The 19,009-nt window shown below is 43.4% G+C and overlaps 3 protein-coding genes across 5 annotated transcripts; 2 read left to right on the top strand and 1 right to left on the bottom strand.

The window, feature by feature from the left end:
* Nucleotides 1–811: 811 nt before the first annotated feature.
* Nucleotides 812–9,856, top strand: hps1 (HPS1 biogenesis of lysosomal organelles complex 3 subunit 1). Of its 3 annotated transcripts, none has more exons than XM_071904447.2 (18): nt 812–887; nt 3,229–3,419; nt 3,594–3,728; nt 4,265–4,407; nt 4,508–4,616; nt 5,141–5,301; nt 5,494–5,596; nt 5,693–5,783; nt 6,019–6,074; nt 6,196–6,363; nt 6,670–6,849; nt 7,128–7,204; nt 7,301–7,441; nt 7,677–7,742; nt 8,057–8,201; nt 8,747–8,860; nt 8,977–9,059; nt 9,143–9,856. In XM_071904447.2, exons 2-18 carry the CDS (start codon nt 3,303–3,305, stop codon nt 9,303–9,305), a joined length of 2,052 nt encoding a protein of 683 aa, XP_071760548.2. In that variant the 5' UTR covers nt 812–887; nt 3,229–3,302; the 3' UTR covers nt 9,306–9,856. The 3 variants fall into 3 exon arrangements, with proteins under 3 accessions (XP_071760548.2, XP_071760541.2, XP_078144864.1); XM_071904440.2 differs by having other exon boundaries at nt 8,051–8,201; XM_078288738.1 differs by having other exon boundaries at nt 831–894; nt 8,051–8,201.
* Nucleotides 9,857–10,304: 448 nt separating this feature from the next.
* Nucleotides 10,305–12,551, bottom strand: st3gal7 (ST3 beta-galactoside alpha-2,3-sialyltransferase 7). Its single transcript, XM_071904505.1, has 7 exons — nt 12,403–12,551; nt 12,181–12,304; nt 11,753–12,090; nt 11,432–11,618; nt 11,171–11,311; nt 10,530–10,679; nt 10,305–10,391 (listed from the first exon to the last, which is right to left on the bottom strand). The coding sequence occupies exons 1-7, from the start codon at nt 12,549–12,551 to the stop codon at nt 10,305–10,307; spliced, it is 1,176 nt and encodes a 391-aa protein (XP_071760606.1).
* Nucleotides 12,552–14,225: 1,674 nt separating this feature from the next.
* Nucleotides 14,226–17,466, top strand: ankrd2 (ankyrin repeat domain 2 (stretch responsive muscle)). Its single transcript, XM_078288613.1, has 8 exons — nt 14,226–14,294; nt 15,787–15,936; nt 16,053–16,160; nt 16,318–16,416; nt 16,545–16,643; nt 16,862–16,960; nt 17,053–17,151; nt 17,341–17,466. The coding sequence occupies exons 1-8, from the start codon at nt 14,226–14,228 to the stop codon at nt 17,464–17,466; spliced, it is 849 nt and encodes a 282-aa protein (XP_078144739.1).
* Nucleotides 17,467–19,009: the final 1,543 nt, after the last annotated feature.

Raw genomic sequence — 19,009 nt, 5'->3', positions numbered from 1 at the left:
ATACAACACAGATTTGTTGTAGCCATCAAGGCATTCTCTGAGAACAATCTAGAGAGAGTGTGTGTGTGTGTGTGTGTGTGTGTGTGTGTGTGTGTGTGCAGATATGTATACTTCCTGCAAGGTGTTCCCCTGATGGAAAATCACTATAACATCCCTATAATATTCCTACAGGGATTTATTGTGTGTGTTGTACTATAGTGAATTTGTATGGAATTTTTGATCTCTAATGGAATTACTATTGGGTTTTCTGTGGTATAACTCAACCTATAGCATAATAGCTGCATGTTATTTTAAAGTTCTGTTGTGCTATATGTATGATATAGTATTTTGTTAAAGTTTGTTATAACAATATAGTTCCTTTTCGTCTTTTGTTTGGATAACATTCATGTCTACCAATCGCAATCCAAGAAATAAAGAAGAAAAAAACTCTAATCTCAGTCTAACGACCCTACAGCTGAATTCCACAAATACCTAACTATTGTCTACCATCCAGACTCAGAGTCATGTGCCCCAGTTTAGGCACCGGCACATGACTTGTTCTTGCCTCAGTGATCAGCTCCTGGAAGGGCAACCCGCCGTTAAGTAAAGCCATTTGTAAACACTGATCCAGGAGCAGTCTTGCCCGACGCTCCCCAAATTGGATCTGCGTTATGGCATGAAAATCCCATCTGTTTCGAGATCTGTGGTAAAAAAAAAAAAAAAAAAATTCGCACCGCGGGCTTCCTGCTCGTGAAGCCCTGCTGATGTCACATGACTCGGTAGTGTTTGTTGTGTGAGCCGCGGAAGCGAGCTGACAGTCAGGAGCCGCAGTGAAAATGTCCGCAGGATGCTGAACTGCAGCCGTATTGGACCGAGACGCCCGGGTCGACCGATGCAGAAAACATGGAGTAAGTTGTAACATAAGTTCTTTGAGTAAATGTGTTCTCTGTGCTGTAGGTGGACAGTCAGTACGGATCAAGGAAGTTAAAACTTTGGTAGGGGTTTAGGTAAAACCCGGAATGTGAAGGTGGATCGCAACGGCTCCAGAGAGTTAAGATCACATTAATATAAACTCCTAATTATTCATTTGTTTGGACTGTAGCCTACAGTAGGCTATGGCATCGCTACAAATGCGCCATGGGACTGTACAAATAGGATCTGTACTTGTCTAATGGTATCACAACTGTCTGAGTGCAGAAAGTTGTCCCAAACATTGTAATCTTTGGTATTGCTGAAACCTCAATAGATGTTTACCGTATGTACATTTACAGCTTACCATTACTTTACATACAGTAGAGATCAAGTTGTCATTATTTTAAGAAGTTCAAATGCCAATTATAGACATTTCAAAAGGGTCAGTATAGGCGTGGGCAACTTTGAGAGTGGTTAGGGATTTTAAAAAAAATCTGTAAACAGTGTGTGTGTGTGTGTGTGTGTGTGTATGTGTGTGTGGACATGCTTGTGTGCACATGAATTTGAAAGCCACTAAGAGATTAACCATATATGTTTATGATGTGTGTCACTGTCACAATATTTTCTGCCTTTTTAAGCTGGTGAAAGTAGACCAAAAAGGTTCCATGTTTATGTTTTGCTTTCCAAATGATAATTTGGGATTTTAAATTTCATGTTTTTCAAATCATGCAAATCATTCTGAGCATGGTGATATAATTCTCAACTGAAGAAAAGTGCATGACTCTACCTTGTAAAACGTTATTGCCCTCTGTGACATGGAGTCACACAAAAGAAAGTCCAAGGCAATCTGCCATTTATTCAATATCTGAAGGCCTTTAGGCTTTGGGCATGGCAAGATTAAAACCAAATAACCAAATATTTAATAATAACCAAAGACTTTTCCAAAGAGCACCTGCAGATATCAGTCCTACAAATAAGACCCGAGCAGTGCTTCAGTCTCCCTATTCTTTATAGTGAATATGTAAATGTTTCTAAAAAATTACCTCTTGAAGACAGTGAAAATGAAAACTGGCATCAGTTGTTATAGAAGCTACAAAACAGCAACTTTTAAATGTGAGAGCGCTGCTCCTCCATATCTGCTGTGACTGATAGTGTCCTGGAATCTCCCACAGTTGTATCTGTGACCTTACCAGAGGTCACAGATAAAATATGAGCCGCTAAAGAGCATTTATTTTAGGTAAAAAGGCGAGGGACTGTGGGAAAAGTTTAACTTTTAGGCTAATTGCTTCACTGGCCACTGTGTTCACAAGGCAGAATTTTAAGTAGGCCCAAATCAAAAATAATTTCCTCATCTTTTCAGTAATGGCAAATTCATGCACCTTAAGAGATGGTTAAATTTTAATGCTCACATAAATTGATTAGCATTGAGAGCGGGTGTGGAGGGAAATGTTTCTGGGATGCCTGAACTTACTGTTACCTACTGGCTTGGATAAGTCTATAAGTCCTCTGGAGGTCTTGTGAGTCGTATTCAATGACACATCTGTGGTGGGAAATACCAACTTGATAACCCCAACGAAAAACCCACTCCCACTACAGCTGGACAAAATTAATATCATGATAATCATAAGAAATTATATCAATATTGATATATAATGATATTTGCTTACATGCAAAGCCATGTTAAATTGATGCTCATCGCATTGAACTGCATAGTAATATAAAGTATGATAAAAAATGTAATTAGTATTTGCTTTTTTTTTTACCAATAATTTACACAATAGATTTGTATATCACAATAACCTGAAATCATTATTTCATCCCAATATGATTCTATTGAAAGACGATAAATGATGTTATTGCCCAGCTCTGCTCTCACCCATCTTTTTCCTCTAGCATACATATGAGGTTTCTATGTAGGTGCGCTTCCAAAATAGCACAAGGGACGGTCACATCAGAGTCTGTGTATTTGTAAGTAGGTCCTGAAGTTGTGGCTGCTCCGATTTTCCAACTCACTCCCGATATACAAGTGCAGGAATTTCAGAAAAGCAATACGCATTTTATCGGGGATTATTTGCGTAGTGAATGCCGTTTCATCATTCTATCAGAGATCCCCTGTTGGCAGATAGTAGTTCTGTCTTTCCTCTCTGCCTTGACATTCAAGGTTTTACCAAGATCCCCCTCAGCTGTGACTTGTAACATTCCAGACCCAGAGTCTTCATAAAATCTCTCCCCAGATTCAGGGCTTTAGAAAATCCATTTCTTCTTCTGGCATCCGCTGTGGTAAAAGGTTGTTTTACTCTTGTTTTACTTCTCAATGCTTTTGACCTTTCTTTATAGCATTGCACATCTGGAATGGTTGGAGTGAATAGGACACTACAGTGAAGCGGGACAGGAGTGCATCTGCCGTCCAGATGAAGTGCCTGCTGATAGCCAGTGAGAGCGCCGAGGTTCTCTTCTACTGGACTGACCCAGAATTTCAGCAGAACGTCCAGGAGCAGTATGGGGCGTCCCAAGAGGAGGGCCAGAGGGTAAGGAGGAGGAAAATAACATTTAACAGATACTGTACATGTGGATTTTAATAAGTCTCTTAGGTGTTATGTAGCCCTCCAGTAAACCTTAGACTATTCTGTTATGAGTCCAGTCAATAAGTCCTGATCTCTAACTCCAAATCCCGCTTTTCTTGGTACTGTTTGTGTCATCAGCTTCCAGCCTTTGAGGACAGCATCAACACTCAGTTCGCTCCCATCATCATCTCCTGCAGTACCATGGTGGACCGGCTGGGTGACAGCTACGCCTGCTTCACCACAGAAAACAACCACACCTATGTACTGCACCAGGTAACACATGACCCACCCCGAGAAAACTAGGTTGTCCTGACACATGTCCATAGTGAAAAAAGGATTTTGCTCTGAGAGGGGTAGTATTGAGAGAAGACACACACACACCCCAGGTTTACCAGTCAACTCCATTGGCCCTATCCCTTCTGAAATGCCCGTGCTGTATAAAGCAAAGCATTGTGATCTAAATGCCCCTTTTACAGTGAAGCTTCACTTTTCTCATGTGAGTCTTGTTAAGGAATGAAACCAGGCTTTGTCCCTCTGCACCACATGATACAATGATGTCGTCCAAACACTTGACATGTTTCACGTCCATTCGGTTTGAACAGCCGACTTCCATTTGGCCTCTCAGGTCTTTCTCACGCACTTAATGTAGTCCTTCAGAGCTCATAGTGAGCGGGGTTGAAAAATGAAACTCAACAATAACGTGTTACTTTCTTTCGTGCAGTACAGCCATTTTCATTTTATTTGTCATTTTATTCACGCGCTTGGGTAGGTAGATACAAACTAATCGGGGCATTTTGTGTCCATTCCAGTTTGACGAGTGTCTGTACATTGCTGTGAATGGAGATGGGGAGGAGGGAGAGGATGATCTGAGGAGGAAGATCTATGTGATGAAGAAGATGATCGAGGTCCTGTTTGGCATGGTCACCCTCAGCAGTAACCTCCTCAGGAAAGAGTATGTCATGTTCCCTGGTTGTGTGCCTCATATCAGTTAAATTGAATGTGGTATCTGATGGATATTAAGAGTCCTAATGAAGTGTGTTGTTTGTCTCCAGACTGCGACCTCAGGACACGGAGCAGAGAGCCAGGCTGTGGAAACATCTCCAGAGCCTGCTGGAGACCTACAGCCACCTCCGAGAGAATGACCAGAGCTTCTTAGTGGAGGTGCAGTACCACTGTGTACAGCAGTAGTCGTCACTTTTTTTAAATTAAGGGCTGCCTGTCATTGTGCATGCAGAGAGTAGTAAATACTCATACCAAATTAATCTTTCTGTTTCTTTGTAATTATTGGAGAAAGCCTAAAAACACATTAAGAATACTTTTTTCATATTCTGTATTTATCTTAGCCCATAAGTTGATTTCTTGGGAATCTTGGGAAATTTTAGGAGTTTAATTTGGTTTAATTTGGGTGGAATTCCCCTTTAAAAGGCCAACATTTCAGACCATATTGGGATTAGTCACAATCATTTTATGGGGAGATTTATAAACTTTCTTTGAAATTGCGGAGTTCCTTCTTTCATAGCCTGCCATAAATCAGCCGTGCCAACTTTCCGGCAATCCTCCTTCCTCATTCCAATTTGAAAATCCAGTGTGTACATGTGCCATGGCAAGTATGATTTATCTTCAGCGCTCACGTCAGACGGCCATGAAATCATCATCCACACTTCTCTCCTCTCTCCCCCTCTCAGGCGGTGGAGAGGCTGATCCACCCCACGCTGTGTGAGCAGTGCATCGAGTTCCTGGAGCGCCGCTTAGTGCAGCAGCTCAACAGCAGCGTGGAGAGAGCAGGGGAGGAGGTGCTGCACGCCTTCATTCTGGTGCACACCAAACTGCTTGCCTTCTACTCCAGGTACGGTCCATAGAGATGTTTCCAGAAACCCTTCCATAATTTGTTCCAGAAATAATGTCGACTGCTCTTACTTTGCTTTCATGCTTTGCACATCCACTTCTCATTTGTAACTATTTTTGAAGAGTTTTTTTTTTTTTATTTGATTTTATCTCGTTCCTTCTCTTTCTTCTTCCCTTCCTCCACTCCCTCCAGTCGCAACGCTAGCACGCTCGCCACCTCAGACCTGCTGGCCCTCATCATCATGGCACAGAATATGTATCCTAGCAACATGGACCTGGATGACCCGGGCCCCGAGGTAGGAATTGCTGACGGTCGCTCTCGGAACACTTTTTAATCGCCTCGTGCGCTCTCTGATTGTCTCGTGTGCGTGTTTGCATGTGTGTTTGTTGAGGATGTGGAGAGCACGTCCGGTTCCGGTCCTGAAATCTTCTACACCCCAGAGCCTTCCCCTACAGACCGAGACAGAGACTCCAGCGGTTCAGGTAGGTTGTGCAGAGTCTGTGTATTTGGTTATTCCTATTTGTACCAAGGCAAACAGCTTTGTGCGTGTTTTAATAGTCCACAGTCATGACTACACTTACTATACAAAATATCCTCAGAAATGTTATTAAATGATCTTCCAATAGAGTTGAAGCCATTTAATCATGCAGTTACTGCTTTTGTATGCCAGTATAGCTGTGTTTCATTGACTCGTCTTCCTTTTTTGTGTGTCACCAGACAAGCCAGGCAGACATGGTACTCCTGTGTTTGAGTTTGTGGACCCAGACATTCAGGTAAGAGTGCGATTCAACGTCTTTCCTTAAAAGTTGCTGTGGATGTATGATCTGCAATACTTGACAAGAAATCAAGCATGTGCCTTTGCCCTGGACTAAGACCTGACTGTTGTGTCTTCAGATGGCAGAGGACAGCTTGCAGACTCTGGAGGTTCCACCCCCCGACCCTTCAACCCCACGCAGAGTCTTCTTAGAGGTCTCGCTCAAGGAGGGCCTTTATCCCATGATGCCTCACTCCATGTACTGTCTGCCACTGTGGCCTGGGATCACTCTAGTGCTGCTCACTAAGGTTTGTGGATAACCTCATACACCCACGTGCGTAGGTACTCGCTCATTCACGTGCTTACACACACACACACACACAGTCCTCAGTCATTTTCCCCTCTCCCTCACTTTCTCAATCTCAATTTATTGTTTTACAGCCAGCAGGGGGCACACTTATATCATCTGTAATCATGCCTTTATTAGATCTCATCACTGAAGAGAAACACAGTTATCTCGACTTGTTTAACTAGTACCATTTTATGCAATATTCATAGCATCTAAGTATCTTCCCATGTTTAACCGCCCCACCATCTCTCTCTCTCTGTCTCAGATTCCCAGCAGTGGAGTGGCCATGTCAGTGTATGTGTTCCTGGAGGCCTTTGCCAAGCTGGAGAAGCGTTTAAGTGAAGGCCAGGAGGGTTCTGCTGCCACGAGAGGCCAGCCTGCTATATACGACCTCCGCAGCAAACTGGATAAGTTCATCAAAGTCCTGGGGCCCAGTGACATACAGGTGTGTGTATATTTATATTGTCCATAAAGTCCTTCACTCCGCTAAATTATTTTTTGTAGGAAAGTGCTTTATTTACCCTCATCTTAACTTAAAACAGGACTGAAGATCCAAAAAAAGAGAGGTACCTAATCTAAATGATCCCCTGCCCACCCAAAATGGCTAAAAGGTTCTGTGTGTGCAAGTGTTATTGGAATGCAAGTGATTGATGAAAGAGTATTTTCAGTTTTACAGCGGACCGTCAAAGAAAATATGCGTTTGCTCCTCTCTTTTCCCTCTAGTCCGCTCAGCTGCAGAACGTGTGGACAGAGTTCAAGAACCGTGCCTTCACCAGAGGAGGACCAGGCTTCAACAAAGAGTAAGTCCGCCACCGCCCTCTACTGGCCGGGATGCCTCATGGCAAATCTGCCGGGGCGAGCCTTCGGATGATTCTGTACATATGTGTTTGTTTCAGGCTGATCCCATGGTGTAAGAGTATGAAGACCCAGCTGTGCGGCGTGTACCGACAGTGTTTCCTCAATGAGAACTTTGGACCAGCGGACGTTCCCCAGCGCCTCTCCCCCAGCCTGCAGGAACGAGCTCAGACTATGGTGCAGTGTGTATCAGCCCGCTTCACTTCTTATTGCACCTTGAATGTGTGTTTTTATCTTATAACACCTGCTATGTCGCATAAGGCTGTCTATATAAAGCTGGTCGTAGCAAAAAGACGTCTCTTCATTCGCCTACTGCACCAAGACAGTCCACATGTGCATCCTTTATTGTTCCTGATTGTCTGTCTGTGCATCTTCTTTCTCCCTCTCTCTCTGTCTCCCTCCCTCTCTCTCTCTCAGGGAGAAGCTGATGGACTGGAAAGACTTCTTGTTGGTGAAGAGCAAGAGAAACATCACCATGGTGTCATATCCTGTCAGCTCAATAATCCTGTTCCCTGGGATGCCATGTTGGGGTCCAATCTCTTTAGATAGCAGGGGACAGCGGATATACACCCAGTTATAGCTAAGGATGCTTCACTCAAGATTAAAACTGTATCTTAATATAGTTCCTCCAGTGCTCTTCTGTAAGAGTTACGTAGTTTAGGGGGTTCAACAAAATATGGTGCATGATAGGCAGAGATCAAGGCAACTGTTTCACTGATTAGGCCTAGAACTGATGAACTTGAAAGCTTTAAACATTGTCATCCTGAGTGTATTGATCTTGACCTAGTTACTCTCACTTACCTGGAGGATTTCCCAGGCCTCATCCATTTTGTCTGTGTGGACCGATCCACTGGCCAAATGATCGCCCCGTCGCTCAACATTACAGAACGCACCACCTCTGAGCTGGGGAAGGGGCCGCTGACACACTTCATCAAAAGCAAGGTCAGGCCTTGTGCTCATCTTAGAGCCATTCAGTATTGCCTTGAATGGCTGGTTGATGGATAAAAGCACTGCAAAAGTGTCTTAACAAGTAATTTATTTTTCTTGAAACAAGTGGGAAAATCTGCCACTGGGATGAGGTAACTCCATCTGCTTCCAACTTGTTTCAATAGTTTTCTTGAATCGAGTGACATTATCTTGATACTAGTGGTGTGATCTGTCATACCGCAACATGTTGTCACTTCTTGAAACAAGTGAAACTGCTTTGGTAAAAAGTGCAGAGTTCCTTCTTTCATAACCTGCCATAAATCGGCCGTGCCAACTTTCCCACAATCCAAACAAACAAAAGTTATTTCACCCCATTGGCAGAGTTTAGAAGATTTTAAGACTGACTACAAGACTACATGAGTGGTTTAGAAGGACATTTGTTTGCAGTGTAGGCTGCTCTTTGCAGTGACCAGGTATTTGCATTGTTGGTTCTTATGTTGCATTCACAGTTTTGTCCATGTGCAACATCTGTCTTTCCTCTGTATTGTGTTGTACCGAAGGTCTGGGGTCTAGTCAGTACGACACGCCGCTATCTCCAGAAGGGTTACTCCACTGTCACATTGCGAGATGGAGACTTCTACTTCTGCTACTTCCTCTGGTTTGAAAATGAAACTGTAAGTTACTGACATGTGATGTTTTAGTATTCGGTGATAAAAGTGTCAGTTAACTACCCTGGAATGGTGTTCACATCAAGAGCGCAGCATCATATGACTGTGATCTGATCAATCAGGGCTATAAGCTGGAGGCGGTGGAGCTGCCCATCCTACCTGATGACTCCGCCCCCATCGGCATGCTTGCCTGGGACTACTACAGGTAAACAACTGCGCCTTGCAAAAATACATGTAATTCATCCAAAAGAGAGCATTGCAGACTATACAAAGTGATGTGTCCTGTAGGAAGCTGCTGCGGTACTACAGCAAGAATCACCAGGGCGAGGTGGTGAAGTGCTACGAGCTGCTGACGGTTCACCTGGGGGTCATCCCCACCGAATACATCCTGCAGCACTGCAGACAGCTGGCCAGCAAGCTGTGGGAACCCTCCAGAAACCCACTGCTGTAGACTCATCCACACACTTGGACTGAGCCGTGGCGGCCAAGGCATGTATTTGTTGCATTGCCAAGAAAAAACATATATACTGTAGTATATTGATTTTATATTGTCCCATGTGTGAAAATGCCTAATGATGTCTCTTACAGTACAGTTATGTACATGTATGTATTCCATGTTTCAATACTTCCATACTATTGGGTTGTAAATCCGTGGTAAGATAACTTACCACAGTGACTGATTTTAAGCACTCGAAACCTTTTCTTTAACACCTTTTCTTGACAGTATCACACTTAAATGTTTTGTAAATTGTAATATATTTTTGAATTGTTTGGTTTCCTATTTATTAGTAATATATGGATTTCGAAGCTAATACTGCCGGCACATTTATTCGCCACTGGTACTCCTGGTGTCACGACTAGTACGACTTTACCACTCATCTGTTTTGTTCCAGCATGTTAGTTTTGATAAGAGTGAAACATGCAATACTAATTATGTCTTTCTCAATATTGATTTGCATTTCAAATATGTATTTTTTTTGGAAACAAAAAGTATAAAAAGTGTCACATTCTGTTCTTTATTGATTCATTGTAAACAGAAATTGAAACAGTTCAACCATTGACCATGTGCATTTCACCAAACCCAGCCAGTCACCATCACTGAGATGTTCCTGTGCACATATGTGTGATGATATAATTATTCATCCATATGACAATTACTGTACTTGAGTGAACAGCTGGTGATGTAATGAGCTGCTTGATGAATTCAGAGGAGAAAGGCTTACGTTAGCCTCTCTTCAATCATGAGCTTGTCTACTCTCTCACCGTGTCATTTAATTTGCTCATTCATAGCACCATGTGCAGACTGCATGTATTTTAAAGGTCAGCCAGCGCTGTGTAGCATTCTTCCAGCAGGATACTGCGGTAGGTGGGGGTCCCGTCACACAGGCTCACAGTGAGAGGGAGGAGTGCATGTAGAGTTCATTATATTATCAACCTCTGCACTGCTGACTCACAGCGCTCCTGTGAGGTCGGTCACAGCTCCTGCAGCCACCAGGTCCCTCAGGAAGAGTTTCTCAGCACTGATGTCATGCACCACCTGGTAATCAATACAGGAAGCCATGAGACAATCATTGGAACCAATACATGAGGTTGTTGCCCCATCTTAAAGCTTGCACCAACATGTTATTTTTTAAGAGTTCCAGTGAGCTGAAACGGTGCCCTAACCTAAACTTACCTGAGCCTTCATGGCATCCATGCGAATGGACTCGTAGTAGTGAAGCCTGGCCTCTGGATGCTGCATATCGTACCCAAACCCAGCCAGGCTCACCTGGTCACACAGTTGCAAAGCCATCACCACAGCGCTAGCACCTAGTGTCGGCACCATCTGCATGGGGAGAGAAAATGCTCTTTTATCTTCCTGCTTCTACAACCAGTATAAACATCACCCATTCAGCAGAGGACAGTTTTGTTCCAAAATCAGATGTCCGCCTTTTTGAAAGTGTAACACCAGCTCTTAGTGGGTAACTTAAGTCCTTGGTTGACAAAATGAGAACACTTCATAGGCTGGACATATTGAATGATGAAATTCAGGTAATATTTTTTCCACAACAGGCATATAGGATTTTGGAAATGAATCATTCTTCATGTATCAGTACTGTGTCTTGGTATTTGGTACTCAAGAGCATGAGGATAAAAATGTAAGGATTCATCACTACTCTAGAAATAGAACATTTGGGTCAAATTAACAGAAAAGACAAAGCACATGTGAGATACATCCTTGACAGATACTTACATCCTAGACAGACTGAATCCAACAGGTAACAGAATATAATATAGTAGTATAGTATGTGTCCACATGAAAAAAGGACAACTGACCTTTCCCTGGTTCACAGTATAAGTCTGTAGGACCTGGCCTGTCTTGTGAATAATCTCTGGGTGGAGGATCCGGAAGTTCTCTGGTCTCAGTGGAATATCATCCACCACCTCCCTCCAGAACCACATTTTGGACCAGAAGCTCTACCCAACAGAACACAGGAGACGTATGAGAGTGAGGCATTGAATAAATACATGAGTTGCAGTGGTAATTCATGGTAATTCGCATTTTGGTTTTCAATTTGTCCTGTGATTTGGGCCCACCAGAGGTTGTTTGGTGATGACAGAGGTGAGCCAGTCCAGATCCAGGCTCTTGAAGACCACCAGAGCCACCATGGTGGTCTCGCTGTATTCATGAGGGGAGTGGGGGGCTCCCTCTGGGTAAAACAGGCGGATGGTGGTCCTGGAGCCGGCATCTCTCTCAAAGCCAGGCACCGGAGCATTGTTCAGCCTGATGACAAAGAAGAAAATATTTGTATGAAGTGATGGCATGATGTAAACAAATCATCTGGCTTTGTTTGAATAGATTATATTGAGTTGATACAGTGGTCAAGTTGTGTCTGTCCCTGACACTGTCACACATACCTGATGATGATGTCATACTGATCTATATGGGGCCCAAGATGGCTCCTGTGAAGAACCCCTCCGCTGCCCACCACCACACACCGCCTGCAGCTGCCCTCCTTCCCCAGTGAGGGGGGCAGGCCAGGCTGGGGCAGAGAAGCGAGAGCCAGGGCCAGATGCTCCTCGCTGCCCTGGAGCCCCAGAGGAGGGGACAGGTCCCAGGGCACGGGCCTCTCCTGCTGGACAAACACAGGGATGTCCAGGAGACCCGCGGAGCAGGACAGGGACCTGAGGTGCTCCAGACACCATCGAGGCTGACAGGGGCCTGACAGCAGGGAGGCTGAGCGGTTCAGTAAGACCTGAGGAGAGGGAGGCAGAGAGACGGGACGAGAGAGGTTGGATGAGGCTTAAAGTATGATGTAAAATGATGCAAACACATGCATCCATACCAAATCTTTGGGCTGCTGGTAGTCATTGACAGCTGTCAGCTTATCCAAGGGGAGATAGGCTGGAATCAAAATAGCTGAGTAGCATCCGGTCAACAGCACCAGACTAAGGGCCAAATTCTTAGTCCTGTACGAGAGAGAGAGAGAGAGAGAGGGGACTGATGAAGCTGCTCTAGGAGCTTAAATAACAGACACTCACACAAACAGACACCTGCAGAGGCGTACCTGCTGAGGAAGAATTCCCTGGAGTCTGGCTTCCTGACCTCTCCTGGTCTTTGAATGACAGGCGTTGGTGTGGAAGTCTCTGTAGCCTCAGGCAGCAACGGAGAGCCATCGCTTGGGTCCTCCACACTCAGGTGATTCAGCGTCACCATGGCAGCTGCACCTCCACCTGACACACACACACACATTAATGGACTCATGGTGATAATTATAGTCTAAACCATTTTACAAGACAAATATCACCAACTGATATTGCTTCTCTTTAAATAGAATGACTGTAAAGACTATAAAGACTGTCTTTGTAAAGCCACGAAAGCAAATATTTCTAAAGGTTAGAGGAAGAACCTTGTAAACTCTCTCACTGCCAGATATGAAAAGACAACAAACACTGTCTTTTGAAACTGTGACTACAGATTGAAGCATCTCGAATGCAAATCAAGAGGAACATGAAGCTGACTGACATGAACAAAAATAACTCACAGCCAGCCTGAAAGAGATTTCAGCCGATAGTTAACAGTCTGTTCACCTGCGCTCCATGGTGGAGAGGGAGGCAGCAAGATGCCTGTTCTGCTCAGCTAAAATGGCTGCTGCTGCTTCCTACCCTGCTGAACTCTGCCTCTTCCCCCGATAACATGGATTAACCATTAACATGAACAGGAGTGTGTTTGTGTGCCTATTCATCCAATAAAAAACAGAGAAAATGAGCAAGACATGGGAAGTGAGAGAAAATGTTCAGAGTGTGCTCAAGAAACTTTGGATGGACCCTTAATGTGTATTTTGAAGGATCTATTGATATTTTGAATAGGAGAATAGGAGAATATGTGCCCATCTGAGCATGTTTGCATACATAAGCATGTAACAGTTTTTCCATGCAGTCTGATATAACACACACATTCTGATTGGTGTGTATTTTTATCCACTGAGTCTACTGTCCATCTCTTAATTTATATCCAAACTGACTCACTCAGTCAGATTCATCATATGCTGTAGTGTGGTTTTGCCCTTCCTGGCTCTGTGACTTTTACATATGGATCATGTGCGCAGCCTTTGCTGCTTTACACATTCATGAATTCAGAGAATATTTCACCTACATAATGTTAAGCTTCTGTATTTGTTTTGTGTGGATTTACTTTAAAGCAAGTTCCCAAAGCTGGACAGTGATTGATTGACAGTGTGGTATGAAACAGGTAGGTATTTACAAGGTGTCACTCCACAGTAATGAAACATTTATAAATAACATAATCCCCCAAAACAGTGTGTTTATGAGGGCTGTACTCTTGTAAAATTGAAGTATGCAGTGCTGCCGCAACAGGAGTGAGTAAAACCAGGAGCCATGTGGAATGAATGCACTCTTAGCTCATGACCTGAGCGTGACATGCCTGGCGAGTTGGATGTACGTGTGTGTGACTGTGTGTGTGTGTGTGTGTGTGCCTGAGAGAGAGGGGGAAAGCAGGAGAGAGAGAGAGTAGGGCTGATGTCACTAGCAATTACACACAAACATACATGCACACACACACACACACACACACACACACACACACACACACACACACACACACACACACACAAAGTGCACACACACCTGTTTGCTGGGGTGACACAATGTCCCACCATGAACCCAACATTCCAACTAGGAAGCCTAAGACCACTGGACTTGCAGCACTGCTGTTTAGAGAGACTCACAGTCAACCCAGTTATCTGGCACTTTTCATCTATTTGTTCTCGCTCCAGATTATTAATAACTGTTACAAAACCTTCAGCTGTTGCAAAATCATAGTATTGCCTGTTTTTTTCTGTGTATCTCTGAACAATTCATGCAACCAGGGATGGAGGAGGTTGTGCAATGGGCAACTAATGTGGCCAACAAGAAAACAGACATGGAGAAGAAAGCTGAGGTAGGTGAAAGAAATCCTGCTAAGTGCTGCCAAAGGTGACATTTGTGATGACAATCTATTTATGTTACAATATCCCTTATATTAACTATGGCTGTCTTAGAATAGCAATCACTAAATGATATCACCACAATGTGCAGACACTCATCATTTTGAAAGTTTTTGTTTGCTTTTTGGCAGTTTATAGCACACTATAACATATGTTATTTGAGACAGAATTCATGGTAAAATTATTATTTCACAAAATACTTTACTGGTGTCAGCATATGTATAGGGATTTTACATAATGACATAGGTCTGTATTTTATATTGGTTGTTATAATCTATAAGGTATGTCAACATACAAGTCAAGCCTCCATGCCTAAAGAAGAATCATCAATGAGTATTAAAACATCCATGAGCAGACACATTGAAAAAAAAGATCAGCACATACAGACACAAATCAAAGGTCTCTCAGTGTAGCTACTAATGCTGAAATAGCTTGTAGCTTGTTAACTGTGTTTACCATCCTGACCTAATGTGCTGGACCTGAGTTACATTTAACTTGACCAGATCGTTAACTGTCAGAAGTTCTTCAATAAAACTTATTTTTAGGACATTAAATAGACAAGGAATTTTTACTTAAAGTTGACTTAACAGTTTTGACTCCTGACCATATGCTTTACCATTAAAATGCATGTACATAACATTCCTATTCCATTGCATAGCTCATACATTGAACTTTATGCATCAAGATGTTGGGGAAAGGTTATCGGGATTCAATGTGTTTCTTAAATCTTGCCTCATATTTTGCAAATGTCATATTGTGAGTCCCTTCTTGTTGCCATACTAACTGACTGTTCCCCTTTATTATTGTCTAGCATTATTACAACTAATCTCATCCAGCAGAGATCCAAGGTATTTTCCCATGGCTTGCTGCAATGAAAACTTATTATAGACACATGTTTCTGGTGATCAAAGGGTTTTTATCCACCATATGTTTAGCCTTTCACCTGGAGTGGGACAGGTATTGTGCACCAAATCCAAATCTTTGTGGTTGTCTTTATTCATTTGATCTTTGTTTGCATGTTTATTTGTTGAGGGCAGCGTCACAGGGCAAGGGCACAGACACTTGAACAGAAGACAGAAACATCAGGAGAGGAGGATGAGAAGAGTGAACCCAACAACCAACTTACTAACATCAAGGTAAGGCAGAAAAAAGAGGAGATATCAGTTGCTCCTCCAGTCGAAGAGTTTGCTACTGAAAGACAAATTCCCCATGTCATTACATGAATTATCAAGAACAGTAGTTTATTGGGAACATTCCCTTATAAAATGACCAAAGCCTAGATGGCACTATGCTGTGAATTTAGCTTGACATTATCACCAGCATTGCCTGCTCTCAACACCCCTTAGCCTACTTGGCACCTCTGCTTTACAAGCCCACAGCCCCTCTCCCATCCAGGCAGGCATATGGTTCTTTTTGTACTTCAATATTGGCCATGTCATTTCCCAGGCAGATGAGAGAGTGAGGAAGACCTCCTCAGACCTACGTCGTGAGATTTTGGACCTGGGCGGAGCAGAGAATATCACCGAGCTGTGCAAAAGGAAGAAGAAGAAGACCAAGAAAAAGTCCTCATCCAGGGTGTCTGTGGAAGTGCCTGTGGTGAGCTGGATTCTTACAGAAACCTGATTTTCATCTGTACAACAGAGAGCTATAATAATTGAATCTCTCTGTCCTACTCCTCTGTGTTTGCATGTGTGTTTGTGCGTGTGGGACAGTTAGGGCCTGTGGATTCTGCAGAATTCATGAATGCAGCCATTCAGGGCGAACTGAAAGTGGTAGAAAAATATCTGGCTGATGGTGGGAACCCTAATGTCCACGATGAGGTATACACTCCCTGTGTGGCAGCAAAACAGATACATTTTACCCTGCTGCCAGGAACAGTACATTCAAAACAAATGGTCACCCTTTGCCGGACAGCATGTCAGTGTTACCATATTTATAATAATTTATAATGTACTTGTAATGTATTTCTCTCTCCAGTTGAAGAGAACGGCGCTGCATCGTGCCTCTATCGAAGGACACTCCGCAGTTGTCCAAAAGCTTCTAGAAAAAGGAGCTGATATCCACTTCAAAGATCGGGTAAGACATGTAGGAGTATTGCTTTTTTTTTTTTTTAAATGATGATGCAATTGGGTCATATTATCTTCCAGCCAGAGGTTTGGAGTCAACACTGCTAACGAGATGGGGGCCATCCTACTGTGTTTCAGCTGGACTCCAGGGCCATACACTGGGCCTGCAGAGGGGGAAGCCTGGGCGTGGTCACAGCTCTGCAGAGCCACGGGGCTGACCTGAACGTTAGGGATAAGGTGACTGTGTGTGGGAATTTGTTCATGTGTCTGCATTTGTGTGTGCGGTTGTGTGTGGACACGAACCTGAGCATATGTCTCATACTGATGTAATATTCAGATAATAGTCCTGTGTGTGTGCGTGTGTGTGTGTGTGAGAGAGAGAGAGAGAGAGAGAGAGAGAGAGAGAGAGTGTGTGTGCAACCCAGTCTTAGCATATGTCTGCGTCTGACCTGCAGTTGTACAGCACTCCTCTGCATGTGGCCACAAGGACAGGCCACACTGACATTGTGGACTACCTGCTGTCCTGCGGTGTCAAAATCAACTCCAGGGACAGGGTAGGCAGCAACTTTGCAGTGTGTTTCATACGTTTCATCATCTCCATATTTCATTTCTGTCATTAATATATCATGATTGTCTCCATATCCAGGAAGGGGACACAGCCCTGCACGATGCAGTGCGTCTCAACAGATATAAGATAGTGAAGCTGCTCATAGTTGCAGGAGCAGACACAAAAATCAAAAATCATGTGAGTTTTTACACCTGCTGTACAGTCTGGTGTAGCGTGAAGATGGTGCCGCACGGTGCTTATTGATTAAATATAAGAGGCGAATACATGCTGTGGCTTATATATAGGCAGGTGTAACTCCACAGTATATCTCTCTATATGATCCGCGTTGCTAAGGAACAGTGCTAACTGTGTGAGTGTGTGTTACAGGAGAGAGTGACGGCGGTGGAGCAGGTGAAAGAGTGGCAGTTTGACACCATGGAGACCCTGGAGAGACTGGAGCAGCTGAAGGAGGTGGGACTGGTGCCGCCTGAGAACACGGCAGGAGAGGAGTGATCAGTGCAGCAGAAAGCTAAAGAACAATACTGTGCATATGAGACGCTCATACAATGAAAACTCAAAGCTTTCCATTCTCACTTTCTATGACTGTGTGATCTATTGTCAAGGTAACTGCTTAAAATGGTCCCAGGTTCGTAGCGTATAGTTCACTAGATCCTGATTTCTCAAAATACTTACACTCTGTAATTCCACTGTAGGTCTGTGTAAATCGTATTTGAGTATGCATCATCTTATAGGCATGAAGTGAAAAAAAAAATCTGCCTTTCTAGGGCATGGCTGTTAAAGCTCTGAGATTAGTGTGAACTCTGACACTGGAGAATGTCAGCCTGGATGCAACTGATTCAAGATGATCTGCTTAGCTTAAAAAAAAAAAGGAGAAAAAAGCATGTCAAAATTCCTATGAATGAGGGAAGCGCTGTTGAATTCCTCAAACCTTCTGCCATGCGTTGGCTTTTGATATTCCCTTTTAAAGAGCTTTATGATCTGCAGAGCTCCCTCGTGGATGGTGACTGCTTGAGATTATGTTTCATATCTGATCTACGGTGCCTCCTTAAGCCGCATAGTATTATAATTGATCGTGCTGTAGAGAAGTTGCATTTGAATATACATGAAGAGCTCCTTGTTTTATACAGGCTACAGGCAAGCCCAGAACACACAGTAGCATTGTATTTGAGACTTCAACCGAGGATAGCAGAGATGGCTGGTATGCCCCCAGTAAAGTCAGGGATTCAAGGGAGCTCAGTGGACATATTTTCCCTCTATCATCAGTGGCTCAAATGTTCCTAAGGGAGGTTGGTCATTCACTTTGGGACAACCAACAACTTGCTTCCTTGCTCACACTGTGCTTGTTTATATGCCGTTTGTAATTATGCATCATTCATACAGAATGTAATTGTCAGCACATCCTGCTCAGCAAATATTGTGCTGCTGCTCTATTTATTATTTCTCATATTGTAAATGTAAAATACTGTTTTTTTTTCGTGCAGTCATGTTAATCCTCTGTTAAAAGCCTTAGTGTTTGCTATAGATTAACACATCACATATCAGCCACACACCATATTTCCTGTTACCAGCAGGGTCATGTCAACAGTTATGGACTTAATCATATCACATGTCAGCTGTGTTATCTCCCATTCTGTCAAACTGACCCCAGACAAGAATATCATTCATCAGGGTTCATGTATGAGATGGAAAAACTGCAACACTAAAACAGACTCCTCTCTTCTCCTCTCTCCTCTTGGTTGGGTTCATACATGTTTTACAGCTTCATCTCTGCTACTTCCAATTCCATGAGAAGCCAACAGTAGCTGCTGTGCTGACATGTTGCTGCGGGCTGGGGTACGCTGCAGAATGGGAGGGGGGAGGGGAGAGCAGGAGGGAGCTACTTAATGCAGTGTAGCAGCCAAACCAGAGGAACCTGTTAATCCACAAAACAGTAGTCTTTCCTACAAAATGTCTTGCATTTCAGCCTCTGTGTTGGAACATCGGAAATGGCTGCATTACCCTTTCAATTTGAACTATTTACTCATAGTACCAATTC

Source organism: Centroberyx gerrardi, chromosome 15 (assembly GCF_048128805.1).
Source record: "Centroberyx gerrardi isolate f3 chromosome 15, fCenGer3.hap1.cur.20231027, whole genome shotgun sequence".
Taxonomy (NCBI): Eukaryota; Metazoa; Chordata; class Actinopteri; order Beryciformes; family Berycidae; genus Centroberyx; species Centroberyx gerrardi.
This window is presented reverse-complemented; position numbering and strand designations above follow the sequence as displayed.

Coding starts and splice junctions, on each gene's coding strand:
- hps1 (XM_071904440.2), top strand. CDS start 3,303: ATGAAGTGCCTGCTGATAGCCAGTGAGAGCGCCGAGGTTCTCTTCTAC. Junction 3,729..4,264: donor ACACCTATGTACTGCACCAG/GTAACACATGAC, acceptor TGTCCATTCCAG/TTTGACGAGTGTCTGTACAT. Junction 8,861..8,976: donor TCTGGTTTGAAAATGAAACT/GTAAGTTACTGA, acceptor CTGATCAATCAG/GGCTATAAGCTGGAGGCGGT.
- st3gal7 (XM_071904505.1), bottom strand. CDS start 12,551: ATGGTGACGCTGAATCACCTGAGTGTGGAGGACCCAAGCGATGGCTCT. Junction 12,091..12,180: donor ACCAGCAGCCCAAAGATTTG/GTATGGATGCAT, acceptor CCCTCTCCTCAG/GTCTTACTGAACCGCTCAGC. Junction 11,619..11,752: donor CAGTATGACATCATCATCAG/GTATGTGTGACA, acceptor CTTTGTCATCAG/GCTGAACAATGCTCCGGTGC.
- ankrd2 (XM_078288613.1), top strand. CDS start 14,226: ATGGAGGAGGTTGTGCAATGGGCAACTAATGTGGCCAACAAGAAAACA. Junction 14,295..15,786: donor ACATGGAGAAGAAAGCTGAG/GTAGGTGAAAGA, acceptor GTCATTTCCCAG/GCAGATGAGAGAGTGAGGAA. Junction 15,937..16,052: donor TGTCTGTGGAAGTGCCTGTG/GTGAGCTGGATT, acceptor CGTGTGGGACAG/TTAGGGCCTGTGGATTCTGC.